General features: G+C 58.6%; 1 protein-coding gene across 1 annotated transcript in view; it reads right to left on the bottom strand.

The window, feature by feature from the left end:
* Nucleotides 1–27,504, bottom strand: part of PLXND1 (plexin D1) — a 52,413-nt gene that overhangs the window by 12,383 nt on the left and 12,526 nt on the right. Inside the window, exons 2-20 of the mRNA XM_028518039.2 lie at nt 23,405–23,581; nt 20,287–20,418; nt 19,913–20,013; nt 19,696–19,825; nt 18,034–18,211; nt 17,756–17,864; nt 17,209–17,311; nt 10,846–10,950; nt 8,206–8,295; nt 7,909–8,002; nt 6,747–6,901; nt 5,868–6,019; nt 4,941–5,040; nt 4,706–4,845; nt 3,776–3,943; nt 3,600–3,690; nt 3,072–3,335; nt 2,835–2,984; nt 1,928–2,042 (exon numbers count right to left, since the gene is read on the bottom strand). Coding sequence (XP_028373840.1) covers nt 1,928–2,042; nt 2,835–2,984; nt 3,072–3,335; nt 3,600–3,690; nt 3,776–3,943; nt 4,706–4,845; nt 4,941–5,040; nt 5,868–6,019; nt 6,747–6,901; nt 7,909–8,002; nt 8,206–8,295; nt 10,846–10,950; nt 17,209–17,311; nt 17,756–17,864; nt 18,034–18,211; nt 19,696–19,825; nt 19,913–20,013; nt 20,287–20,418; nt 23,405–23,581 — 2,554 coding nt within the window. The remainder of the gene's footprint in view (nt 1–1,927; nt 2,043–2,834; nt 2,985–3,071; nt 3,336–3,599; nt 3,691–3,775; nt 3,944–4,705; nt 4,846–4,940; nt 5,041–5,867; nt 6,020–6,746; nt 6,902–7,908; nt 8,003–8,205; nt 8,296–10,845; nt 10,951–17,208; nt 17,312–17,755; nt 17,865–18,033; nt 18,212–19,695; nt 19,826–19,912; nt 20,014–20,286; nt 20,419–23,404; nt 23,582–27,504) is intronic.

The raw sequence follows: 27,504 nt of genomic DNA, 5'->3' as shown, positions 1-27,504 counted from the left end.
GGTCCCTGGTCGGGGAGCACACGAGAGACAACCACACATTGACGTTTCTCTCCCTCTCTTTCTCCTTCCCCTCCCCTCTGTCTAAAAATAAATAAATAAAATTTTTTCTTTTGAAAGAAACTTTAAGAAGCAGATTACAAAGCAGTATTATATTATAATCCCTTTCTGAAGTGGGAGAAGAAATATGTATATTAAATAGTTTATTTTTTATATATAATATATATTTGTATACATATGGTATATGCAAATATATATTATTATTATACATATAATACATATAAAATTTTAAGAAAAGAAGCTGGCAGGAAATATACCAAAATCTATAGGGTGTTAATGATAGATATTTTTTGCATCCCGTTTCCCCTAAAATGAAAACAAAAATTTGTTTTATTTATTGATTTGAGAGAGAGAGAGAAGTATTGATCTGCTGTCCCGCTCACCCATGCACTCACAGGTCGTCTCCTGCACATGCCCTGACCTAGGATCGAACCCGCCGTCCTGGCATATCGACGATGCTCTAACCAACTGAGCTACCTGGCCAGGGCCCCTATAATTTTCTACATCAAATACTTATTTTTTAAAAACAGCTTTGTTTTGGTATAATACATATGCCATATAATCCATCCATATAGAGCATACAATTCTAATGGTTTTTAGTGTATTCACAGGGCTGTGGATCCGCCACCACCACCTACTTTCAGCGCATGGTTATCGCCTCAAGGGGCCCCCTGACCACTGGCCATCACTCCCTGTCGCCTCTTCCCCGGCCCGACAGCCAACAGTCTGCTTCTGTCTCTGTGGATTTACCTGCTCTGGACACTTCACACAAATGGGGTCAGACCGTATGTGGTCTTCTGGGAGTGGCTCCGTGCATTTAGTATAATGTTGTCAGGGTTCGTCCATGATGTAGCCTAAGCTAGTACTTCCTCCCTTTGTATGACTGAATAATATTCCATTGTATGTATATACTACCGTACTTTGCCATGTATAATAAGGTGTACTTTTTTGCCCAAATTTTTGAGGGAAAAATAAGGATGCGCATTATACCTGCATAGTTCCTGAAATACATCTGTCCTTGGGCTTTGTAATTATTTGTTACATAAAATTTCTTGTACCATAATATGTTCAAAAATAAATGCTGAAGTTCCTTTATAATACAAAAAAACCCCAAGTAACTAAATATAAATAAATGATTGAATGAAAAAATTAAAACAAAAGATTTTTTTCCCTCAAAGTTTGGGCCAAAAACATGGGTACGCTGTATACACAGGAGCACATTAAACGTGGCAAAATACAGTACATTTTACTTATTCATCAGCTGAGAGACATTGGATTGTTTCTATTTTTAGAGGTTATGAATAATGCGGCTCTGAATTTTCATGCACAAGTTTGTGTGAGCATGCCTTCCTGGCTCTCGGGTCGACGCCCAAGAGCGGGACTGCTGGGTCACGTGGTCACTCTTTGTCTGACCTTCTGAGGAACTGCGCAAGTGTTTTCCAAAGGCTGCACGGTGGCCCAACCCCGCCCGCAGTGCAGGGGGCTCTAATGTCTCTGCTGCACAGAACATACTACTTTGACAACCACTATTTTAACAGTGGTGTAGACTAGGTTAGCTTCCCTGAGCCACCCTCTCCCGACCACCTTCAATAGCTCCCTACTGACTGGACAGCAAGGCTCCAAATTCCTCTGCCTGGCACTGCAGCCCACAGCCAGGCCAAGCATGCCCGCCCCAGTATCTACCTTCTTTCATCCACTTGTGCTGTGGCCGGGCGACCTCTCACCCCACCTGTGGGTGTGGAACTTGCTCCTGTGTTCCAGCTGTACCCCCAGCCCACTTGCCTTCCCTTCTATCTGTCCTCTTCAGCGGGGGTGGGGGCAAAGTGGGGCAGGTGTGCCCTCCAGGTGTCATGAGGGTGGGGCTCCTTACCGACTACAGAGAGCAGCAGCAGGACACTGCAGATGACGATGGACACGATGATGGCGGTCTCGCTGCCGCCCAGCTGCAGCGTGGCAATGGTCTGGTTGAAGTTCCCTACCTGGATCTGCACAAAGGGAGGGGTAGGGGCTTGTAGATTCACTGGACTTATGCCTTGGTTTTCTCCTAACTAGCTGTGTGGCCTGGGGCAAGTCACCTAACCTCTCTGAACCATCTGTAACACAGAGATAACTACACCCGCCTCCTGAGAAAGCCTGGTGGCTAAACAAGATGATGCTTGTCATGCTTTTAGTGCTGGGACTGGCACCAGGAGAAACTCAGTACAGGGGCCTGTGACTACTATTGCAGCCTGGGAAGAGTGGTGGAGGAGCAAGGGCGGTTCGCAGGGCCTGTGGGCTTGTCCTGGCACCAGGGGAACATGTGGTGTGTGAGGACTCAAAGGGCAGAATTGGGACTGGGGTGCAGATGACAGGGAGTTTTCCCGGTCAGAGCTGTCTTGAGGTAGTAAGTGCTGCCTGTGAGGAAATGAGCTCCCTGTCCCAGGAAGCATGCAAGCAGGTACAGTACAGAAAGACCCCACTTTCTGGGCCCTCTCTCCACTCCTCCTGCTTCCGTCCCCTTCATGATTCTGTGTGCCTTTCAGAGTTCAGCCCCATCGGGCCTATCACTGACCTTGATCAGTTGGGACCAATCTGTGACCTTCAGCAACTCCTAAGTTCTTGGCCCTGTTTCCTCATTTATCAAGTGGGGATGTAAAGCTCTGCTTTGTTTCGCTTGCCTAAGCTATTGAGTATGAAAACGCTCAGTTTCAACGTGCTGAGCCAGGGACAGGTACCCAGGCAGGCAGATGGGGCTGCGGGCCAGGTCCGCCTCTGCCTCCAGTGCCCCATCCACTCACCGTGATGGGCAGCTGCCCCTCAGCTGTGTCCAGGGACTCATTGACTGAGCAGTGGATGACTCTCTCTGAGACGATCTGGATGTCACAGGCCACTTGGCCTATTTTGACCCGGTACTCGTGGCTCTCCAGCCCCAGGCTGTCCTGCTCCTTCTGTGGGAGAGGAGGGGAGGGCTCACCAAGGCCCATGGCCAAGCCTGGCCCACCCACTGCCCCCACCCGGCACCCACTGGCACTCACGTGGATGACTAGGGTGAGGGGCTCCCCGGGGTGGTGCTTGATCCACTTCTCCCTCTTGGCGGTGGAGAACTGAGGGTCAGGGAGGTAGTCCAGGCGGAACCTGCTGCCCCGCTGGGCCTCCTCAGAGTCCAGCAGCTCCTCGGCCACTGCTACCTCATCGGTGTAGACCCGTCCATTGATGAAGAAGTCCACTGGCGCCGATGCGTTGCTCAGAGCCCCCGGGGACGGGCAGGTGATGAGGGTGGCATTGAGAACCTTGCAGAGCTGGTGGGAGAGGGCCACAGGCAAAGGTTGGGGATGGGGGGTAGACAGATGTACGTGGAGAAATGGGGAGAGATTGAGGTTTAAGGAGACAGAAAGGCAGAGAGGAAGAGATGGAGACAGAGAGAGACAGAAGGGGGGAGGGCAAGACAGAGGCAAAGAGATGAGGAGAGACCGAGACAAGGAGGTGCCGTAGAGGGAGGCCCAGTCAGTTAGGGCTGCCGGCCACCCCCACCCCTCCACCCACCGCAGCCCCCGCCCCCTCACCGTGGGCTGCCGGCCGATGCGGTGCACAGCCATGGACACGTTCTGCACCATGTGGAAACGCTCGCCAGCTACCGTGATGGTCCTGCCACCGCTGTGGGGACAGCAAGCCCCATCAGCTCACCCACCTATAGCCCCAGAGAGCTGGCCCCGCCCGGGGATCAGGGTCAGGGTCTCACCTGACAGGGCTGCGGCGGGGACTGATGGCTGTGATGACCGGGTTCCGCATGTACCAGAAGGAGAGGTTGCCATGCACGCAGCCCCGGCGCTCCAAGCGCACACACACGGGCACGGGAGCCGGCAGGGCGCCCCCAGGCACTGTGCAGGTAATGCTGGTGTCCATGCGCCTGTGGGAGGGCAGCGGGCTTCATCAGCAGGGCCCCTACCTCCCATTGGCTGTCCCTGCCCCATCGCCCAGGGGCATAGGCCTGTGTACTTGGCCTGGGTTTAAGGCCCTTTCAATGGGCCCCGACTGGGTCTCTTGCACCCTTGCACATAAATCTTCTTCTGTATTCTCACGGCCACACTTTGCTTGGGCTGTCCTCCCCACCCTTCTCCTCTCTGACCATGCCTGTACTTCCCAACTGCCAAGTCCCGCCTCTTCCAAGAAGCCTTCCCAGAGCTCCTCTCCCAACTTCTGCCCCTCGTGAGGGCCCTGTCCCATGGCTCTGAAAGCCCGGACTTTTCTCCCAATCCCAACTCCACTGGATATTTCTGCTTCCTGTGGGAGCGTCTGCTTCCCCCTGAGGACTGAGACTGTGTTGGGCTCATCCTGGCGTCCCCAGCGAGGCCCACCAATGGAGCCTGACACACGGTAAGTGTAAAGACCCCTATTCCACCAGGAGCTAGGGGTCTCAGAGGGTATGCAATCATCACCATTTTACTGTGGCTGTCATTTATGGAGCACCTACTCTGTGCTAGGCACGGAGTACTTCCCACAACGCACTGGTACTGTTCTTACCAGATGAGGAAACAGAGGCTCAGAGAGGGGAAGGGGCTTGGCCAAGGGGTGACACTTGATGCCAGGGTAGCATCCCCACCTGGCCAGCCCCCCGGCCGCATGGTTTCTATGGGAAGGAGGGGCAGCTGGGGCGCAGGGGCTTCCTCACACAAGCTCCGCGCAGGGCTCCGTGTTGTTCAGCAGGACCTGGAGCTCGGAGCCCACGTGGAGGTCGCTCCCGTGGATCGTGATCCTGGTGCCGCCGGCCTTGGGGCCCATGGCAGGCTCCAGGGAGTGGACCAGGGGCAGCTGCGGGGTGGAAGGCAGGTGGTCGGGCCTTGGGCTAGCCCCTGGGGTGTGTGCCCAGCAGGGTGGGCGGGATGGTGGGCTGTGGCCTCCCTTACCACATAGGAGAAGCGCTCCCGCGACCTGCCCTCCTTGGAGGCGTTGACAGTCACCACGTCTGAGAAGGCCCCTGCGGCTGGCCCCGTGACACACACGATCCTGGGGGAGGCGGCGTTGGTGAGGGGAGCAGCCAGCGGGTCCGGGGGACTGTGGGCGCCGCCCTGCTTCTCCCCTGAAGAGGGCCTCCCACTGCACCCCGGGGTGACCTCCCCATCCTTGCACCCACCGCCCGCCCCTCCCACTCACTGCTGGGGCTGGCATTCTGCGGGGCACACCATGGGCACTACCCCAAGTTCCCTCTTAGTTAGAAAACAGCGACTGAGTCCCCCAACTGTCACCCTGGCTCTTCCTGGGGACACCCCCTACCCTACAAGTCTCCCACAACTCTGCAGCTATAAGACAAGGGGGTAGACAAGACAGTCTCCTAGGGCCCTTGGAGGTTCTGTGACCACGGGAACACTGGCTGGGCTGGACGCCTTATCTGCAAGCCTGACGTACAGGCTCCTGGAAGGAAATCCTGTTCACTCGTTCCCTGCTCCCGGAGGTTTCCTGAAGGTCCCCTGGGCCAAGCCCCACACCTACAGGCCCAGGGCTTTGGCCCTCGCCAGCAGCCCCATCCTTTCTCAACTGCACACTACTTTCATCAGAATGAGGCTTCCCGGGAAGTTGGGCTGGCCTAGGAAAACACAGGAGGGCTTCCCAGAGGAGCAGGCACTTAAGGATAGAGTGGTGTGCTGAGTGGAAAAGGGCATGATGTGTGGTGGGAAAAGCTTGAGCCAAGTCCGGGAGAACTGACAGTGAGCAACTTCAGGGGGACAGAAGGGACGGCCAAGGGGAGAAGGGAGGGCAGAGGTGCGGCTGGCACTGCCCAGTGGAGCGGGGCCTAGAGGTCACTCACACAACCCCAGGGACGGCCCACTACTTACTCTTCTGACACTGTGTATCTGTCAGCCAGCGGCTCACAGGCCACGCCGCCAATCCACACGCCGTGGGCCACGTCGCTAAGCCGCCGGCCCAGGTTCCTGCCTCGGATGGTCAACAGGGTCCCACCATCCAAGGGGCCACTCAGGGGCTCAATCTGCCAGGTGAGAGAGAGAGGGGCGGATGGGGATCTGAGGCAGGGATGCTGGCAGGGGTCCCCGCCACTGTCACAGGCACCTGGAGGGCCACCAGGGGAGACTCTGAGAACACCGGGGCTGCCAGGAAGCATGAGTGTGTGTTATTGTGTCATTAAGCCCACGAGCGTCTGGGGACACAGAGCGTATGGATAGAGCCAAAGCTATTTAGCGGGAGCGTGGGTCTCCTGAGGACACCAAAGCCCGTTCTCAGTGGTCACAGCTGACCGTACGACCCTGCACCCCAGGCAGAGCTGACTGGGCCTGGGGTGGGCCCCTGACCCAGGCTAAACCAATCAGAATCCGTCTCTGAGACGCTTTTCTTCATTAAGACGGAGGCCTGGGAGTAAAGAGCATCCTCAGTTGTCACCGTGTCATCAAGGTTTCCCTCACTCGGCCGTCTCCTCCACCTGACCCCCAGTGCCCCGGCCCCACTATTTTTCTCCACGGTACTCACTACCTTCCCCGTATGAATTGGTCCCTTACCCATCCCCCGTTAAAACATTAGCTCCACCAGGGCAGGCACCGTGCTTTGCTCACTGCTGTGTCTCCGGCACTGCAGGGGCCCGGCACCCAATGTTCGGCTGGTGCCAGTGCACGCGTGTGCCGGGCTGTGTGCAGGCCCCTGTGCTTCAGGCCCATGAGCCCGTGTTGGGCACACGCAGGGGCTTCCACGGGGGAGGTGCTTACCGCCCGGATCTCAGGGGCGGGGCAGGTGCCGGTCATGGGCTGCAGGGGCCCCCGGAGGCGGCAGCCGTCACTCCACACACACAGGTGGCCTAGGTCCTCCCGACCCAGGCACTGGGAACAGTCGGGGCTGCCCATGGCGCAGTTGTAGACCTCCACTGGAAAAGACGCGGAGGCGGCATGGGTCGGCCCCCCATTACTGCCGTCCCCTCCACACTCACCCATGCACTGGGTGTCCCACCCAGAGGTGGGTCCTGGTTCTGAGGGTCAGGACCCCCAGGCGTTCTTAGTACTTTCCCCAGACCCTCTGGGGCCTGTGCTAAGCCCATTGCAGCCACAGCCTCATTAAGGTCATCCATCCTCACCATGATTCCATCAGATGGGAGCTGCTTATTAGCCCCATTTGTCGGACAAGAGATGAGGCTCAGAGAGGTAGAGTGACTGGCCAAGGTCACACAGCCTGAGTGGCAGAACTGGGACTCACACCCAGGCCTGAGTGGGTCTCTTTACCTGCAGCGGAGCCCCAGGGTGCTGGGGAGACTCTGAGCAGCATGGGCTCTCTCGGCCCCAGGCCCAGAGTGGCCCAAGGAGGCACACAGGGAGGCCTCTCCAGGGCCTTGGTGTGTGGGCCGATCTGAAGCCTTCACAGTGGGCATGTGAGGACCCCATGTTCGCTAGGAACGTCTGAGACGCCCTGCCCCTGAACAGACAGGCCCTGGGAGAGCTGTCAAACGCATGAAAACAGCAAGGACGCCAAATGCCAGTCTGGGGCACCGGCTGTGCCCTGGACACCCTTGTACGGCTTTGTGTGCGTCCCCTCAGCAAGTCCTCACTGAGCCCTTTGCAGAAGGGCCTGTGCCCTCACTCCACATGGGGACACTGAGGCTTAGGAAGGGGGGGAGGTGCATGCCCGAGGCTGCACGGCCATTGGCACAGAGGCGGCCTGAGGGCGCGGTACCTGGCCCAGCTGCTCAGTAGAAGTACTAAACGACGGGGCACTGAATGGCAGGGCTGGTGCCTACCGGTGTGTATTGGGGAATGGCGAGGTGGGACAGGTGTGACTATACAGTGAGCAGTGGATGAGACACCCTCCCCTCCAAAGTGGAGCCCCAGCCCCTGGGAGCTGAGTCCCGTGTGGCCACATCAAGTGGTTGGGGGCTCTGACCTGTCATGGGGTCAGGGCTGTCCAGGAAACGGGCTGGCGGTCCCTTCAGCTGGAGGCTGAGCGGAAACACCTGGCTCTTCTGGGTCGTGTGCAGCTGCAAAAGGACAGGGAAAGCGTGAGGGGTGGAGGTGACGGTCGGTCTCTGATCCAGAGGACGGGACGTCAGGGAGACAGAATAGGGCAGGGCTGCTGGGTGGGGGCCCGAAGGAGGAGGGAGGTGAGAGGGGAAGGAGGCAGTGCCACATGTGGACTTGCCGGGGGGCCCCCCTTGCCCCCCTCTGGAGCCACACCACTCACCACCACTTGGTCACAGAGTATAGCTGACTCATTCACCCACACGACCTCAAAGACCTCCTCCTGCCCGAAACTGCATTCGAGGGCAGCACTCTGTGGGAACAGGGGGTGGTGCAGCGAGAGTGAGATCAGCACCCGCTGCCCTCCAACTCCATCTGGACATCACAGACTGCTGCCCGGGCCAGCGGGCCGGCCGTCACACGTGGGGGCCCCGTGCCTGGGCTGCATGCTCCTCCAGAACGTCCTTCCTCGCCTCCGTGGACAGTGCCGGAGGGAGGCAGGGAGCGCAGGGCACCTAGAGCGTCAGCCTTGTGCTCTCCGGGCCACTGACAGCCTCCTCGGCGTCTCCTAGGGGCCTCACCAAGGGCCTTAGTCAGCTCGCAGGGCACTGACTGTGGCGTGACCGGCATTCAAGGCTCGTCCCAGTGAGAGTCCAGCAGCTCTCTGAACTTGAACACCCCCATCTCTGCCCACAGGGTCCGCGCCCAGACAGACCAGGACACTCGAGGGCATGGCGTGGATGACCTCGTTCTTCCACTGGAAAGGCTCACCTTTCATCTTGTCACCCAGCGAAACTCCACCCAGCCCTCCGAACCCAGCTCAAACATTCTAAAGCCTTCCCTGACGCCCCTCAGAGCAGGGGGCACCCCTCATTCGATCACCCACCCACCCACCCGCTCACTCAGCAGTAACTGTGTGGCGGTGTGTGGAGGCTCTATTAAGCTCCTACAGCCTTGCCCACCGCCCTGAATATCAAAGACTGCCCTGATCCTGGTGCCCAGGCTGTCCCCACCTCCGCCCACCCACTAGGAAAGGCTGAGGTTGGGTCCTGGCCCCTCTGATACCTCCAAGGGCGGCTGATGACAGCTGAAAGAGCTCAGGTTCTGCCTCACACAAGCCCTGGTTCAAATCCCGTCTCTGCTACATCCTAGCTGTGCAACCCTAGGCATGTGGTCCTCCTCTTTGAGCCTTGGTTTTCTAAACTCTGCAATGAAACGAGCTTCCCAACTCTGCAGGGTGGCTGAGAAAACTGGACTCACGTATCTTTAGTAGGTTGCACACTGTGGGTGCCTACTAGCTGCTGGCTGTTATTTGTACACAGGAGGTGCTCAATAAATGTTTGTTGAATGAATAAACAGGGCTCAATTCCTCAGTCTCATCTGGCCCTTGGCCCAGTTTGACAGGGCTTCTGGGTATGAGCATCAGTAAATATTTGCTGAGTGAACAAACTCGGGTTTCATGAGTGTTAGTCTAGCCGCGTGGCAGGACTTCCTGTTTATGACCCTATCACTGGCAGATGTGACACCCTGAGGAGAAGGCAGGTCAGCAACCTTTCCCCTTCCTCCCTTTGCTCTGAAGCTTACACAGGAAAGTGGCTGTTGACAGGGCTGAAAGCTCATTTGTCCCCTGCCACACTGAGCTGAGAGGTGGTTCTGTCTCCTGAGTGCCTGAGCTCAGGCCTCGGCCACCTTGGGGACAGCAGGTCCGGTCTGTCCTGGGGGTCCCCAGGGTACAGGCTCGGCAAACAGGACTGCTGCAGAACCCAACAGGGGGCTATGCCCACCCCACCCTGTGTCCTGGAGGCAGGCCTGGCCTGGGGACAGGAGGGCCAGGGCCACTGAGGTCCAGTAAGGGTAGGCACACGCCCCCCAATTACACAGCCAGAAAGCGGCAGCCAGGGCCCAAACCCAGGGCGCAGGCTGCCCCATGCCAGGTTCCTGCAGCCCAGGGAAGCGGCACTGCCTGCCGTCCATGTGGACCCAGATGCCTGGAGGCTCCGGGAGGCTCAGCCCCAACTACTACAGGGTGGAGTTTGAGGGCCAAGGACAGGGACCCCGCCTGCCCCTCAGAGAACTCCAGCCCAGCCGGGAGGCTGCCCAACGCATCCCAGATGCCCGGCACGTGGCCCCCACGTGTGACAACAGGCCCCGGCTCCCCCGTGAAAGCGACAGATGGCGAATCCCCAGGAGCTGGGGAAGGGGTGGCTGGCACACTTCCAGGACTCATCAACGCTTCCCACCCAGAAGGGACCCAGAAAAGGGTGGCGTCCCCTCCCCCAGCCCAGATGGGCAATGGGGGAAGGGAGGGCTGGTTGCAGGGAAGAGCACTTGATTGGGAGTCCAGGGCTAAGGTGCAAGTCTAGCCCGATGTCATGTGACCTGGGGCACCTACATCCTGTACTGGGCCTCATTTTTTCCCATCTGGACAATGGAGCTTGCGGCAGCAAAGAGGTTCTCTGGGCATGCTCCAGGGAAGACCTGGCAGCCACAACTGGGCAGCTGTGACCAGGGTCACAGTTGAGCCAAGGGGTCAGGCAGGGCACTGTACATGTGGGCAGTGCGCACCATGGGCTGGGGCCCAGCTCTGCCAGGGGATCTTAAGGGGAGTCTGGGGGTCCTGGCCGGGGTTTCCCTCAGGCTACTGGTGGCCTGCTATCCCCTTGGCCTAGCCCTCACTACCCACTTCCTTTTCCCCCTTTTCCCGTGCAACCATGCAACCGGAGTGGGCCTTTCTCTAACAGAACCCAGCAACTCAGAGCAAGGAAACCAAAACACAGTGGTGGGCCCACAGCATGAGGCCCCACCCTGGACTGAGGTCTCCCGGCCCTCGGCTCCATCCCACCTCAGCCCAGCCTGCACTCACCTGGAAGAAGGCGGCATTAGCCAGACGCACAGGGATGGTCTGGGAGCCACCCGTGGGCATGGGTGCCAGGGGCGAAGGCAGGATCTGGGGACAGTGCTGAGGGCTCTGCAGTCAAAACACAAGGAGGTGGGGGTGATGGGGGTGTCTTTCAGAAGAGACAGGCTTCATGACGCCCCCAGCCTGCCAGAGCAGTCCTGCTTCCCCCAGGCGCCCATCAGCCGGAGTGGTGAGAAAACACTAGTGAGAAACTCCTTAAGATCCACCAGCACCGCGGGCCACGTGCCAGAGGGTCCTACACCACCTCATTTGGTCCTCGTGGTGACTCCATGAGCAGGACAGTACACTGGATCCATTTTACAGATGAGAAAACTGAGGCACAGAGAAGGCACATGAAATAACCTGCCCAGTGGTAGAGCTGGACCCCTCCCGTGCCTCTCAGAGGAGGCTAGGAGGCTGAGGTCGAGGAGCAGCCCCCTCCTTGTCCCTGGGCCCCATCTTTCTCGACTGTGAAATGGGGGGCTGTGCCCACTCTCCGAGACCCCACCCAGCTCTGGAATGCTGGTTTCCAGATGACACATGGTAAATGATTCAGAGAGGAGAAACCCAAGACTTGCCCTGGCCAGTGTGGCTCAGCTGGACGGGAGTCATCCCACAAAGCGACAGGGTGCTGGTCCGATTCCCAGGCAGGGCACGTGCCTGGGCTGCGGGTCCAGTCCCCAGCTGGGGCGGGTACGAGAGGTAACCAATCGGTGTTTCTCTCTCACTTCAATGTCTCTCTCCCTCCCTTTCTCCCTCCCATCCCCTCACCCTAAAAATAAATAAATAAATCTTTTTTTAAAAGAAAAGAAAAAAGAAACCCCAGCGTTCCAAATGGCCCATGATAAACGGGTTGCAAGGATGGACCCTGGTGCCAGCAGGCTCCAGAAGACAGACAGCCCTTCCCCGCTGCCTGGGTTCGAGTCCCAGCCCTGGGCAGAGGCACCAGCTCCCGGGGGGCAGGGTGGGGGGTGGGGGGCTGGGCATCACCATTCCCGTGACAAAGGCAGGCCACTGAGGCTCCTTCAAAAAAGGAAGGAAAAGAATGACAACAGACTCACAACTATCAACAACTGAAACTACAAAACAGAAACAAAAAACTGAGCAAACAACTGGAAGAGAAACAGAATCACAGAAATGGAGATCACATGGAGGGTTATCAGTGGGGATGGGGAGAGGGGAGAGTTGGGGAAAAGGCACAGGGAATAAGAAGCATAACTGGTAGGTACAAAATAGACAGGGGTAGGTTAAGAACAGTATAGGAAATGGGGAAGCCAAAGAACTTACACGCACGACCCATGGACATGAACTTAGTGGTGGCGATTGCTGGAGGGAAGGGGGTAGCAGGTGGGCGGGGGGCAAAGGGAAAACACGAGGGCAACCGTGACAGCATAATTAAAAAAGCACACTTTAAGAAAATGAAGGAAGGGAAGGAGGCAGAGAGGGCAGGAGAGAGCCTGAGGCTCAAAGAGGCAGGGGCTGCCTGCAGGGCAAGGGCAAGGGGCAGAGACAGGGCAGGGCTGTGCCCGCAGGGCCACCTTAGTGCCTGTCTGAGCTGGGGGGTTCGGGCCCCCATCCTGCCCCAGGCTCCCTGTGGGCCACGTCCTGCCTCCTCGCACTCCCAGAGCCCGACACTGACTGGTGGAGGCAGCAGGCCCCTGGAGCAACCACAGCCTTGCTGAGGAGCCAGACACCCCCGCCCAGGGGCTTCCTGCCCCGCTCCGCCCACGCCTGGTTGGGGACACGATGATGATCCATCTGCCACCCTGAAGTCGCCAGCCAGGGCCAAAGGCGTCCAGGTATGTGATTTGAAGGCCTTCCTGGTTTTTTTTCCCCTGATTGTTAATCAAAGAGCTCCTTGAGGGGAACCGCAGGGTCCAGCATCAAACCAGACCCTGAAGGGACACCACTGCCAACAACCACCACCAGTGAGCATGCTCAGGGCAGCAGCCTGCTCCTCACACGCTCTCAGTGTGCGCGGGACAGTCCGCAGCACTGAGCCCTCTGTTGTTCCCTCACCACATCCTCCTCCCAGCAGCCCTGTGAGGCAGGACTCCCACTTACAGACAGAAAACAGAGGCACAGAGGCACAGAGACGCCAAACAGCTGCCCGAGACGGAATGCGCAGCCTAGAGGGCTCTGGCTGTGCAGACCTTCTGCTGAGCAGCAGGCCAGAAACCCTGCCCAGACAGGTGGGCTTCCATCGCGGGGAGCGGTGGCTGGTGCGGAGCAGGGGGGCCTGGGCTGAGGAAACCACACGGCTGGCCTGGGGAGGCCTCCTGAGCCAACCACGGTGCGGGGCTGGGAGGTAGGAGATGGTGTGGGCCCCCAGCCCCGTGTGAGCACACGCAAGTCACCGTCCCTTTCTGAGCCGCTGTCCTGCGCCGTCTCGCGTGTGAGCCTCATGGAATTTCAGGAACTGGAACCCACATGTTTTCAATCAGGTTTCACGGCTGCTGCCAGTTCTACTCTGCAGCTGGCTGGAGACCCAGTGGTTCTGTCCCCCCGGCTCCTCCCTCCCCGTGGGTAGGTGGCCGATGGGGAGGCGTGGGGCTGGGGATGAGGGTCAAGGGAGAGGGAGTTCTCACAAGAGACCTCCCAGAAGGAATGCCGTGGGACCATCTCCAAGGGCCTCCTGACTCCCCTGACCCTTGTAACCCACAGCCACTTAAATGTCAGTACCCATTCTACAGATCAGAACCAAGGCTGAACGTGCTGGCACCACTTTGCCCTCCTCTAACACCTCCCCCAGTGTCAGCTAAGCCTCCATGGGAGCACCCGGTGTGTCTGCTGCTGGCCTCCGGCCCCTACCACCCACCTCCAACTCTGGCTTGGTCTCTGGGGAACTTCCCCAACCCCAGGCCTCTGCTTTGGGAAGACTGGTCTATACCCTAGCCACAGGAGTGGGCGGGTGTCTCAGGCTACCCCAGCTTCAGCAATTGGTTCAGGGAGTATAAGGAACCCCAGTTCAGCCAGTGAGATTCAGCCTGTGAGACCCGATTATGGAACTTCTATAGAACCAGTGAAAGCTCTCCTTGCTTCCCAGAGCTGCCAGGGGATCAGGATCAGCCTGAAGCCTGTCATGCTGCTGAGAGGGAGGCCCTGCCTGAGCACAGAGCCCACCCGGAGGGGTGGGAGGACCCAGACCACATAGTCGGAGCCCTGGATCCAGCTGAAGGCAATGCCCCCGCACCCCACCAGACTTTTCACTCACATGAGCCCTTAATTCTGTTGAAGTTGGCGCCAGTCTGAACTAGGGCTTCCCTACTTGCAACAAAGGATGGAGGACTCCCTGTACCAAGCCAAGCCACTGATGCCTCAGAAAGAAGCCAAGGAGCTTATCCCTTCGCCGGAGCAAGGAACGGGGCCTGGCCTGCAGACTTGGGAGACCAGGACTGGGGACAGACATGGGGGCAGCAATGCGGGGAACTACCGTAAACCTGATACGAGCCCAGGGCATGCTGGTTCACAGAGGGCCTCACTTGTCCCCACACTGGAACTCTCAGACTCTCCACATTCTCTACCAAGTTCAAGAGCAGAGGACTTGTATCCCAATAAGGGGAGCACTGACAGCCCCAGGGACCCTGAACCCACCTGACCTGTTCCCCCTCTCTACCTTCCTCATCCCCATAGCTCCCCTAAACAGCCCCCATGTTCCTACCAAACCCCTTTCCCCACTGGCTCCTAATGAAGCCGACCTTCACGGGGGTGCCCATCCAGGCTCCCCGCCAGGAGAGTCCGCCCTCCAATCTGCCAAACCCTCCTCACCTCTAAGGCCTAAAGTCACACCTCCTTGAGGAAGCCACCCTCAGAGCAGCCACACCATCCCTCAGACGACTCGAGATGGAGGGTGCGGCCACCATCCTCAACCTCCTCCCCTCCGCGGAAAAGCTGGAACCCTGCTACCAGCACCCTCCACACCCCATCTGCTTCCTCTGGGGCCTACAGGGAAATAGGGAAGTGACCCAAGACTCGGGCCCCAGCACCTGCCTTCCCAGAGACACTGTCCTGGCTTTGACCAAGACCATCGCCTCCTCCCAGCTCCTCAGGAGCCCAGGAGGATGTTCAGACCCCACAGCCCGCCGCCCAACTGGAGGCATGGCGCCTCCTCAGCTGACTGGCACTCAATTAGACGGCAAATTAAGCATCAGCTCAGAGCCTTCCACAGGCCCAGGGAGGGGCTGCCTCTTCTCCTCCTGGATTACCGTAATCCTGGAAGACAGGCCCTGCCTGTGCCCCCACCCCAGCTCCTGGTCCACAGGGCCACAGCCCCAGGGGAGAGTGGGCTATGAGGGCGCAGCCGGAGAAACACCTCCAGGCCGTGAGCTCCTGTGCATGTCAGGACCCCGGCACCAAGGTACCCTCCCCAGCAAAGTCCTCCTGGCCCACCTAGCCTTTCAGTGAGCACTTACTATGTGCCAAGTATGAAGTGAATGCCTGGCAGGTATAATTTCAGACCCCCACCACAGCCTTTGAAGTAGGCCCCACTTTACAGATGGGGAAACTGGCATCAAGAGTTTCAGTGGCTTTCCCAGAACCATGCAGTCATAACTCACAACTCAGGTCTTGGCTCCTCACGGGGAGTATAGAACTGTGGCTAACTGGGTTCTTTCCCAGTGCCCAGTATGGACCCAGGTATACAAGTGTTTAATAAATACTGAATGCACTGTGTTGAGGCTGGGTCCCCTTTGCCTCACTACCCCTCAACTTACACACAGGAGGCTGGCCGCCAGCTCAGATGCTTCCCGCTATGTACACTGCCCTGGGCCACGGGCTGGAAGATGTGGACCCCAGACAAGATCAGGAGTCCTGGTCAGCCCAGGCTGGAGATCCCAACATCCAGTGCAGAGGCTTGGGGCCTCCCCACACGGCCTCCACTGGGCCTCCCCTAGAGCTGGAGACCCACATTATTGCCTCACTGCTCTGAGTTATGCTTTGCTGTCGCTGGACTCTTCTTCCTCAAAGCACTTCTGAGGCTCAGGCAGCGGGTGCTGAGACTGAAAGAGTCCAGGTGTGGGCCATGCATGGTACCTGCTGTGGACAGACAAGGCTTCGAGGCTTCCTGACGAGGTTCTCTGAGCCTAGTGCCAAGAGGCTGGGGCAGCTGCTGGAATGCATGTCTAGAATGGGGCCCCAGTGGCCACCTTCTGCTGAGAGCCAGGGCCCCTGGGGCATGCTGACTACACCTCAGTTGTACCATCTGGAAAACGGGCGGAAACATCCCTTTCCTAGAGAGATGCGTGGCAGGCAGGAGCTCGGGATCTCGCCCTGGCCCCTCGCAGCCCTGATACGAGTCAGCGCGCCCAGCAGTCAGGTCTGACAGGAGATGAGCTGTGGTCTCAGGACCCAGGGGCCCCACCCCCGGTCCAACCATCCCACCTGGCTGGGCAGTACCACTCCAGCCAAAGTCTCAGGAATCCCATTTGGTCATCCCTGGCACAAAGCTTGGAGTGGCCTTTGAGGCCCTTTGGGTTAAGGCGAGAGAGGCCACCCTGAAGTGAACACACCCCAGAAACAACTAACGAAAGGTATGTGGCATTTCCGTTTGTATTTTTCCTCCTATTCCCCACTCTCCCAACACACCCGGCCCCAGTGTAATTGATTAAATCCAGCCATCTCCTAGCACTGGGGAGGGCCTGGCCCACGGCCAGCGCAGAATCAGTCTGTGGAGCCCAGGGGACCACCATGAGCAAAGCAGAAGAACCTGGGGGTGTGTGGTTCCTGAGGCAGCATGTCCTCTCGACCCAGGGAGAGCCCGGCATCCCCTGCCCTGGCTTCCCAGTGCCAACAGAGAGACCGAGGCAGGGGCCTTTCAGCCCAGCTCCTCGTCTGGGGAAATGGAGAACGTGGGCTTAGAAGGAGCAGTGTGGATTCAAGATCCAAGTCTGGCACCCCCCTTAGGGTTGCTGAAAATGTTGAAGGTGAAACTAAAACCCAGCCAGTACGCTCTGTGGAAAGGGGCCCTCCTATTGCAGGTGAGAGTACAGACTGGCTTAGTCTTTCTGGAGGGCCACTGAGCTAAAGGTGTGGAAAATATGACCACACTTGCTCCCCAAAATGCCATTTTTAAGAACTGGTGTGCAGGGAACAGTCAGGAACGCTCACAGCACCCTGACTACGTTAGCATGCGAAAAAGAGACGCAAAGCGGTCTGCACGTCCGACAGCAGGACCGGGTAAGTGCGCTGCTGTGCGCCGGGCCCAGCCCGGCTGTGAAGTCCAGTGCCAAAGAAGACAGTTTAATGACGTGGAAATGTTCTCAACACATTACATTTAAGAAAAGGTAATGAAACAGGGAAGGCAGAGGGTGTCCCCCAGGCCTGGCTTACCGTGGGATTCGGTGCAGCCTCACACTGAGACTGGTTGGAGACGCAGGCATGCTCCTGGGTGCACCAGAAACAGGGCCACTGTGCTGACAGGCAGCTGGTGCAGCTGGAAGACAAGGGGGCCCCTCAGATACTCAGGACCCCGGCCCTCCCTTCACCCCTGCCCCCTGCAACTGCAATCCAGGAGGCAGATCCCAGCACAAGGGAAGAATGTGTTTCTCATCATCAGGGCTCCCAGAAAGGGTTCTGTACTTTGTAAGGTAGTGAGTTCCCTGCTGCGAGAGGTATGCAAAGAGGAAATAGGCAAGCAGGGCCTTTAGGAGACTAGATTAAGTATAATCAAAGCATTTCTCTCCACCCCTACCAGACTAGGTACTTACAGAGGACAGACACTTGGGTGGTAAGAGTTTGTTGTCCGAATAAATGAGCTGGCAAGTGAACAACTGCAGGTCATATCTACTTCTGGGACCCTATCACTTTTCTTTCAATGGCCTCCCTAGGAGAGAAAACCTCCTCCCACCACCCGGAAGCAAGCCCCCAGCCCACTCACGCCGTGTGGGGGTACACCTGTCCGATGCGACTGCAGTCATAGATGGTGAAATTGGCCCTGACGATGCTCCGCCCATTGACCCTCACGGACATCTCCACGGTCACATGGTCTGGAATGGATGGGGGGAGAGAAGGACAAGGGGGCAGGGGTCTCCACTGACATTAGAGGCTGTGATATCAGGACCTCCATGCCTGAGATCCACCATTACACCCCTCAGGGGCTGGGCATCTGAGGGCCCCCAGACGGCTGCCCCACAGTCCAGTGAATGGAGAGCTTACCTTGGTGGGGCAGGAAGGCGGGGAACTGGGTCTTCGGTAAGAGTTTGCAGTAGGCGATCTGGTGACCAAAGGCAGGGCCTGGGACCTGGACCTCAGTGCGGATGTTGTTGCCATAGTCACAAGCCATCTCCAGGCCACTGAGGCTGGGCAGGCTGCCAGAGATCTGGAGGATCATGCCCTGGAGGCGAGGGACCTTTAGCTGGAGGGCACAGGGCAGCCCTCCCCTCACAGCCCTACCCCCAGCCCGGCAACCCTGGGAGAACCCGCAGTGGTGCGGTGGCTGGGACTCTGCTTGCGGCCTACATGTGACCTTGGGGCTTCAGTCTCTCCCCCAGCCCCTCTTCCTGCAAATGGAACTGATCTTACAGTAGCCAAGAGGCACTGCATGATCTGGCCCATGACCTCTCTGACCCCACCCCTAATACTCTCAAACCCACCAACCTTGTTCTCACCACAGGGCCTTTGCACCATCAGGTCCCTCTCCCCAGAATCCCCTCCCCAGACATTCACCTTGGCTCACCTGCTTCGTATCTTTACTCGAACGTCACCTTTGCAGTGAGCTCCCGACCCTGACCTGCTCTAAACCGTCAGCACCCCTGACTCTACCTTTGCCCCCTCTCTGTTCTGCCGTTTCTCCCCACAGCACTCACCACCACCACCCTGACACGTCACCTCATTCATTCTCCCTCACCCTGGGAGAGTGTCAGCCCCTCAAGGGCCAGGCATTTGTCTATCTTGTTCACTGCTATGCCCATCCAGGGTCTAGAACCATGATATCCCAAATGAATAAATGGACGGATAGACGGATGGACGGGCGAACCTATGCCTCATCTGCTGGATGAGCTGAGGCGCATGCAGAACTGTGGCGTGCAATATAATGCAAAGGGGGGCTTGGAGGAGGCCCAGGCCCCACCTGACCCATTAGAACCATCACCTCCCCACAGGTGACAGATGAGGACACCAGCCTCAGCAAAGTCACTGAGGGCGGGGGTGGGTAGGCCTCAGGCCCGTGTGCTCCTCTGCCCCAGCCCTCTATCAGGGTCTGGACCACCCTCTTCCCAGCAGTGCCTTCTGTGGGCAGGGTGGGGGCTGCGGTGGCTCTAGGCCCTCTTGGGCACAGGTGAGGGGAGAGACACCTGCCCCCATGCTACAGATGCATCCGTTTCTGAGAAGGAGAAAGAGCAGCCTGGCACTTGGTGGTCCCTCCACCCCCTCCCTTGCACAGGGGCCCGGAAAGGCATAAAGGTGAGGTGGTGATGGGGCTCATTCTTCTCCCATCCTGCAATTTGGGCCCTTCTTGGGACTCTGGAACCTGCCCACATGAGTTCAAATCCCAGCTCTGCCACTCCCTAGCTGAATGACCTTGAGCAAGTCCATTTACCTCTCTGTGCCTCAGTTTCCTCATGTACAAAATGGGGATGTTAAAAGCATCTACGCAGGGTTGTGTGACAACCCTAACAGAGGTGAACAGCATGCACACAGCACGTTCTGGCACTTGTTACATGCTCAGGAAAACCCAGTCACTCTCCCTACATCACAATCTGTCCCCAGGTCCCTGGGGCACTAAAGGCAGAAGTCCCCACCTCGCATAGCTTGGGTGCCAGGGGAAGGGCAACTCCCCACCCTGTGTCCCCCCAAAGTGGGCTCCGGCCCCCCACTCACTGGGTACTCCCGGTGCACGTCGATCTCGGCGGGCAGGACCGTCATGGTGGGACAGCGGCCGGGGCCCTCGCTGGCACTGGTCCAGAAATGCTGCTGGCTGGAGTTGGCGCAGTCCTGCTGCAGGGTGCACCTGGAGTGGTGGGACGCACATCAGGACCCAGGCGGGCTCCTTCCCTGCTGCAGCCTCCTGGGCCCAGCCCCTGCCCGGGGGCCTCACCGTGTCTCCAGGGCACACCAGCCGCAGTAGGCATCGGCCGCGCCCACGCAGTCCCCGCAGGTGGTGTGCACGGCACACGCAGCGACTTTCACCCTAACCATCTGGAGGCAGAGGCAGGGGCCCAGCTCAGTGGGGCTCCTGGCCCCTCCCCAGGGACCCAGCCTGGTGAGGGCCACCAGAAGCTGGGGAAACTGAGGCTTGACACTAGAACTGGGGAAACACGGGAACAAGGCTTCCCTGCAGAGGCGAAGGGTGAGCAGGCAAAGGAAGTGGGGAAGGAGGGCGCTCCTGGTGGAAGGGACAGTGTGCAAAGGCTGGGCAAGCAAGATGCCCAGTAACCCTGGGGCCCTGTCAGGCTGGGGCACTGGCCTTACCTGGTGGGACGTCATCAGATAAAGGTAACCGGGGTCTGCGGGGTCAAACTGCATGACGTGGTGCACGGGCTCCCCATAGGCCACCGTCACTACCCGCCTGCTGACCACCTGCATGCTCTCGTTCAGGTTGATCTGCGGGGGTGGTGGCTGTCAGGGTGACGGCGTGCCAGCAGAGGGCCCCCAGGGGGGCCCAACACGGGAGCTGCCGCCCCGCAGAGGGGACCTGACCCAGACTCGGGGGCTCCGCCTCCCCGTCCTCTGGGGCCCTTCCAGGACTGGCGGGAAGTCACAGGCATGGAAGGGCAGCGGGTCCAGCCTCTACACTTCGGCCTCCGCTGTGCTCCCACCAGGAGCTCCCTCTGCTCCCCAGCAGCACATCCCACCCCGTAAATATGTACGGGTGTTACAGTTTATAAACACTCCCTGGGAGGCTGTCTGGCATCCTGCCTAAGAGCAGAAACTTGGTCTTGGATTCCGGCTTTGACATTTGCAAGCTGTATAAATGGACAACTTGTCCAAGGCACTCCCCTCTGAGCCTTAGTTTCCTGGGCTAATGGGACTAATGACAGTGCCGGCCCCGCAGGACCGTGGGCAGCTCTGAGTGAGAAGATGCGAGCGAAGTGCTAATGAGACCACACTGCTCGCTCCTCCCCCTCACACCCACTTTGCAGATGAGGAAACTGCACTCAGGGGGGCCAAGGGACTTGGCAAGAGTCTTAAACTGAAGACGCCTCAGGGCCATGGCACACGCTTTGGCCTGTCTGACCCCAGAGTCCACGGCTGGGGCTGGGGCCTGGGGCCCCGTGTCCGGGCAGGGGGACCATCACGACTAGCTGGGGCCCGGGGGCCCCTGTGCATGTCCCTCAGAGTCCCACCAAGTGGCTTCTCCGGCTGGCCTCACACATTCCCAGCACGCTGCCTTCCAAAGGCCCCAGCAGGCCCTGAGCTGGAACCGTGGTCAGTGCCTTCCTGGGGCTTCCTACTCCCAGCCCTCCTCGGCGGGCTCCGAAACCATTAGCAGCTCCTTCCTGGTTATGCAATAAACCTGCTCTGGCATTCAAGGCCCTGACAATCTGACCCCGACTTTCTCTGCCAGCCTCACACCCACCCACTCAACCCAACTCACGAAGTCCACTTCCAGGCCTTTGGCCCAGCTGTGCTCCCTTCTGGAATGTCTCTCCCCTCCTACCCATGTGCAAAGGAGGCCACGCCCTGTTCTCCCAGGGTCTCCTCCAGAAAAGCTGCCCACACGCCCTCCACACACCAGATTGAAATTACTCTCTCGCCAGGTTCCCACAGGCTCGGGACATCCCCGGTCCCAGGCGGCCTCTTGGCAGAGTCTGTCCCAGGCAGCTGGGCCCAGGTTCAGTATGCTGCCCTCGGCCCCACCCCCACACATCCAGTAGAGATTTCTACTCCTTCAAATGTTTACTGAGCACCTACTGTGCTCCGGGCCCTGAGCTGGCAGGAGCTAGAGCCCGCACAGCTTGGGATGGCAGGAGAAGAGGCTGGGCCTGAATTCAACCCCAGTGCTCGCTCTGTGACTTCAGGGTGACTGTTTTCCCTCTCGGAACCTGAGTGTCCCCATCTCTGAGACAGGAGTCACGGCCATGCCTCCCTTGCAGGGATCACGGCCATGCCTCCCTTGCAGGGGTGTGAAAATTAAAAGAGATAATGCCCAGGATGTGTGCCCTTCGAGGCTAGGGACACAGTGGGTGCCCAATAATTGCAGCTTTGTGCCCAGACCAGCGTGCCTCAGTGGGTTGGGCCATTGTCCTTCAATGCAAAAGGTCCCCCACCAGTTCAAATCCTGGTCAGGGCAGAAGCCTTGGTTTCGGGCTCGATCCCTGGTGCGTTCAAGAGGCAACTGATTGATGTTTCTCTCTCACATCAGTGTTTCCCTCCCTCTTTCTCCCTTCCTCCCCCTCTCTCTAAAAATAAATAAATCTTTTAAAAAAGCCAACATCATGAAAAAAAAATTGCAGCTTCATGGGCAGGGGCGGGAGAGACTCCTTGCTTTTGACCACAGGCATCGTCAGAGGAGACTCTGACCACAGTCCTGGCTGGTCTCCTTAGTTTCTCGTGACAGACAAGGAAACTGAGGCTCACTCAGGGTGAGAAGCAACCGCCCAAAGGTCACGCAGCTGGGGGTGGCAAAGCCAGGATCCAAATCCAAGTATCTTACCCCAAATCTTGAGCCCCACTGCTTAAGGACCTTGACTGGGGTATTCAAAGGCTGAGAACAACCCCCACCCCCAGCCTCGCTCCCACACCTGGCATCTCCCCCACCTGTTAGTGGTCAGGCAAGGGTCCCAGGACCAGGTGGGCTGGGCTCCATCTGCCTCCTGCCCACCCCTCCACCCGCCTCCGGCCTGTGGCGTCTGCCTGGGCAGCTGCAGGAATTAGGTTATCGGCTCTGAGTCAATTAGGCCAGGGCCTGGCACACACTGCAGCAGGGTCAGGCAGCTGAGTTTCCGGACAGGCAGAGAACCCGAGGCGGCAGGGGGCAGGTCCGGGCCCTCACCTGGGGGCCCGGTGGAGGCCCTGTCCCTCTTGCCCCAGGGTGGGCATCAGACTCCTCTCACCTTCCCAGCCCCAGGAACCTCGGGTCCGGCATTATTGGCCCTGGAAACCCGTCACCTTGGAGCTGGTGGGGGTGCGGGTGAGGGGCTCTCCCAAGGGTGGCAGGTGGGGTGGGGTGGAAATGGGACGAGAGCCCCCACTTGCCAGGCCATGGCCTCTCCCTGTCAAAGCCCCACAATGGTCTCAAGAGGCAAGGCTTACAGCCCTTCACAGATGGGGAACTGAGGCCCAGAAAGAGAAAGTGTGTTGCCCACAGTCAAACAGCTTGAGAGTGGCAGAGCCCAGAGACTTGAACTCAGCTCCATCTGCCCCAAAGCCCCAGGCCCAGAGACCCCGAGAGAAGGGCGGGCCCTGGACCACAGGATCCCTCCTCTGCATGATGGGGCGCTTATCGCCATGAGCCAGAGGGGAAGACACAGATGTGAGAATGTTTTGTGAACTGTCACGTGCTAGGTAAAAACGGAGAAAACGAGGGCTAGTGTTGGACTTCAGCCTCCCGGCTCCCCTGCCCCCCCAGCCTCCGCCCCCGCCCTACCTTGAGCAGCCGCCCACTGACTGTGCCCAGGAAAACCACTGTGTAGTTGCTGACACTGGCCACAGCCACGGAGGAGAGGCCCGGGGCTCGGAACACAGGCGTGGCCTTCAGGGGCTGCAGGATGGACAGCGGGTGCTGCAGGTGGGCCGCTCCACAGTCTAACTGCTCCGGCTGCAGCTGGAAGAGAAACAGCACCTCAGACCTCGGCTCCAAAACCTTCTTCAGCCCCTGTCCGCACCGTGTGGGTCTCGGGGCTCAGCACCAGGGCCTCCAAGTCCTGCTTCTGCTTTATGGGCCCAGCCCTGGGCTGAGACCCCAACACAAGCAGGTCCCACCCTGGCCCTGGACTGACCCCGGACCTTGGCTGTAGTCACGAAATTGCCCCAAGATGACATTTCAGGTATGAAGGAACCATACAGGAGGAGTTGTGGTCAGGGGGTCAGAAGCGCTGGCAAGGGGACAAGGTCAGGTGTGCAGGAGGCCAGGGAGGCCAGGGCAGAACGAGGCCTCACACCCTTGGAGCTGTTCCTCCTGGCTGGTCACAGCCCGGCAGAGCAGAGGGGCCCACACCAGACCCACCCTCTGACTCAACTTACCTGCTGACACCCACAGGCATCCCTCTGGCCTTGGCTGTGTCTCCACAGCAACCATGAAAGTCTGCCCTCCCAGGTCCCCTGTTCGGACCCCGCATCGCCCACAAAGTTCCAGCAGCTCCCCGGACCACAGGCTGGGGCCTCCCAGACTGAGTCCCTCCCCTCCCCGCTCAGGCACACGTGCCCTCATCTACACACACTACAGATGGGCGAAGTGCGGCCAGGTGTGTCGGGACGCACAGTCCCCCTAGCCACACCGCCCAGAGCTGCCTTGGACAGCAGACTCGCCCCCCTGCACGGAAGCACGAGAGCCGCGGCTGGTGACCCCAGTCCCAGCCACCCCCTGGACTTGTTCCGCCTTTCCCACCTTTCTCCAAATCTTGTTGGTCCCCTCAAAACAAAATTTCCAAAAATACGAAACTGACCCCCGGAAGCACTTTCGAGGAGGTAACTGTGCAGAACCATAAGGATGCATAGCTTAGAAGGACAGACAGGACACAACCTCGCATCTGACAGAACTGAGCAGGTAAGTTACATAAACTATAGCACATCGTCCAGAGAGGACACTCCGACCCCTGAGTGCCACCACGAATCTGTATTAACAGGGACAGGAAGACATGTGGTTGAGAAAGGTCACAGGACGTCGTGGGCCATTTTGGTAAGACAGATGCGTAAACGGCCAGTACACGTCACAGCGGTGCCCAGCCACGGGCCAGGTTTACTGAAAACACAGAGGGTGAGGCCCGGCACCGACTCCCTGAATCCTGGGAGCTCGTGAGGCCACAGGTCACAGATGGGGAAACTGAGGCTCAGAGGGGGCGGGGCCTGCTTGAGAGCTGCCATGCGCCTAGGACTAAAGCTGGTAGCAGACTTGAGCTCCCACTGACCCCCAGATGTCAGGATGTGGGCATCAGAGGCTCCGAGGAGACACTCAGAAGGTCACCGAATGCACCGCGGAAGCTGGCTCTAAGGGGCACCTCTAGCAAGGCTTCTATTTTTCGTTATCTGTGCTGTTTGCAAACACAAAGCACTGACTATGTGCCTGTGTGGTGTTTGCACGAAAGCTCAGCTAGTTTTCTAAACAACAAATACTGAGTCCTTCTGTCCTCCAGCAAATAAACAGAGCTGGGGCTGCTGGCTCTGGAGGGGAGGCTGTTTCCCAGCACAACCCTGGAGACAGGGTGGGGCGGGGTGCCCTGGGCAAGAATCCAGGGGTGGGGTAGTCTTCACTGGGACGGCTGGGGCAATCTAAGCAGGGCACTTCTCTGAGCCTCAGTGTACTCCCCTGTGAAATGGGTGCGTCCACAGCACTCACTGCAAGGAGCGGGGATGAGGTAATTCACTGTCAAGCATGCGCACAGGGCGTAGCCGTGGTCAGTGCCCCAGGAGTGTTAGCTGACACTGCCGCTGCTTCCAGTACGACTGTCACCGCGATCGTCATCGTGAAGGGGAACCTGGGGCAGGTCACCCCCACCCCAAAAGCTGACTGCTGCTGACCACCTTAAGGCACCCATCCTCTTACCCAGGAGGCTCTCCCAGGCCCCCCTTCTCTGGGTTCACCCTTGTTCCCCACATTCCCCCTGAACACAGCTGCCAAGTGAGCCCTTCCAAGTGCAAAGAAGGCTCCCCACTCCCATTTCAGACACTCCAGGGGTGACACACAGAATGAAGCCTGAACCCTGAATCCTCCCATCAGGCCCCTGGGACCTTCCAGTCCACCCCACTCCAGCCACACTGGCCTCATTTGCTTCTCAAACACTGCATGCTAGGTCCTGCCTCTGGGCCTTTGCTCCTGCTGTTCCCTCTGCCTGAAGTGCCATTCCCCGGACTGTCATATATAGTTGACTCTTGAACACAGGGGTTAGGGGCACCGACCCCCCCCTCCCCGTGCAGCTGAAAATCCATGTACAACTATTGACTCCCCAGTTGCCCCAGGTGTTGCAGGGGGACTGGTTCCAGGACCCCCTGCAGATACCAACTGTGAGACTGCTCAGGTGCCTTACAACGGTATAGAGTAATGCCGCCTGCCCTCCACACCCAGACTCCCAGTCACAGACGGAAAACAGTGTTTTTGACCCATAGATGGTAGGACCCGTGGATGAGAAACCGGGGGATACAGAGGCCGGCTGTGTGTTTTCTCAGATCTGTGTGTAAGTGAGCCCCAGTGACTCAGGCCTGGGGCGCTCAAGGGTGCTCTGTGACCAGCGCCCCCCCCTTCAGCCTCAGACCCACCCTGCCGGCCTTCATCCTGGGTGTGTCCCAGCTGGGGGCACACCTGGAAAGAGGGCGCTGGGCCATCTCCCAGATGCCCCTCCCAGTCCCAGGCCTACCCCCCAGCAACCCTGAAGCCACAGGGAGGAGGGAGCAGCCTCTGCCGGCGCTCAGGCCCCGAGTCTGGGAGTCTGGCCGTGAGGGATGCTTTTCCTAGGGGTTACGTAACTTGTCTTCACTGTATGTGGATTACTTGCACCATTAAACAATGAGTTGTTTTAAAATTAAAATTGTAAACCTTTGCCCAGACTACGTGACTTTCCTCCCTGAGCTCCGGGAGGCAACGGGAAGGAGGGGAGACCTGAGAGGCCCCGATGTCACCTTCGGGGTTTTCTGCCCTGGGTCCTGCGACAGGGGGTGGGGGTGGGGGCGGGGGGTCCTGGGAAAAGCCGGACCGGCGCCCAGCTCCGGGTGATCTGTGGGCCAGGGCAGCAGAGGCTGAGGGGGGAGCATACTGGGAATTCGGCTCTCGCCTGCCTGCCCTGACGTTCACAAGCCATTAATTTTGCGCTGAAGGAATTTTCTAAAAAGCCTTTCCTCCAACTTTTTTTTCTCATCCTAAAAATAAAATTAAAAAAAAAAAATTTAAAAGGAGAAGTAACCCGTCGGCTGCTCCGAGTGATCTGTGCGCAAAGGGGGAAGCTGACTCCCCAACCGCCGGGGAAATCACAAGGCTTTGAACCGGCTCAAGAATGGAAGCTGGGCAGGCAGGAAATGCCTCCTCTGCTGGGGGAGGGGGCTGCAGGCCCAGGAAATGGGGACACCAGGCTGGGGGACCAGGCGGCCATCCCCAGCGAGCGTGGCCTCAGCCGAACTCGGTCTCCTGGGGCAGCCAGCTCCACAGGCCTGAACCACCACCCGGCCAAACGGCACTGCTCGAGAGTCCTCCCTCAGCACGGCCTCCCTCCAAGTCTCACTCAGCGCCGGCCCCTCAGAAGCAAGGATGGCCCAGGAGCAGGCGGAGAGCCCTCCAGTCCGCAAGGGCCACCTTTCCGAGAGCAACGCTGGGTAGCCCCTCCCCGACTCCGACCTCTCTCCGGCTCCCACCTGTCCTCAGGATCCAGGCTAAAGGCATTTAGGGCCTTTGTGATCTGGCCCCCGCCAGCTGGCCAGGCCAGGTCTCCCTTCCTTCCTCCGCCTCACCCTCTGCTCCGAGGGCACCAATCACTGCAGGTCCCCACAGGTGGCCATGTATTCCTGCCAGGGCTCCTGAACCTTCGTAATGTTGTTTCCTCC

This window comes from Phyllostomus discolor, chromosome 7 (assembly GCF_004126475.2).
Source record: "Phyllostomus discolor isolate MPI-MPIP mPhyDis1 chromosome 7, mPhyDis1.pri.v3, whole genome shotgun sequence".
NCBI classification, from domain to species: domain Eukaryota; kingdom Metazoa; phylum Chordata; class Mammalia; order Chiroptera; family Phyllostomidae; genus Phyllostomus; species Phyllostomus discolor.
Note: the sequence above shows the minus strand (reverse complement) of the source record. Positions and strands in the feature narration are given on the sequence as shown.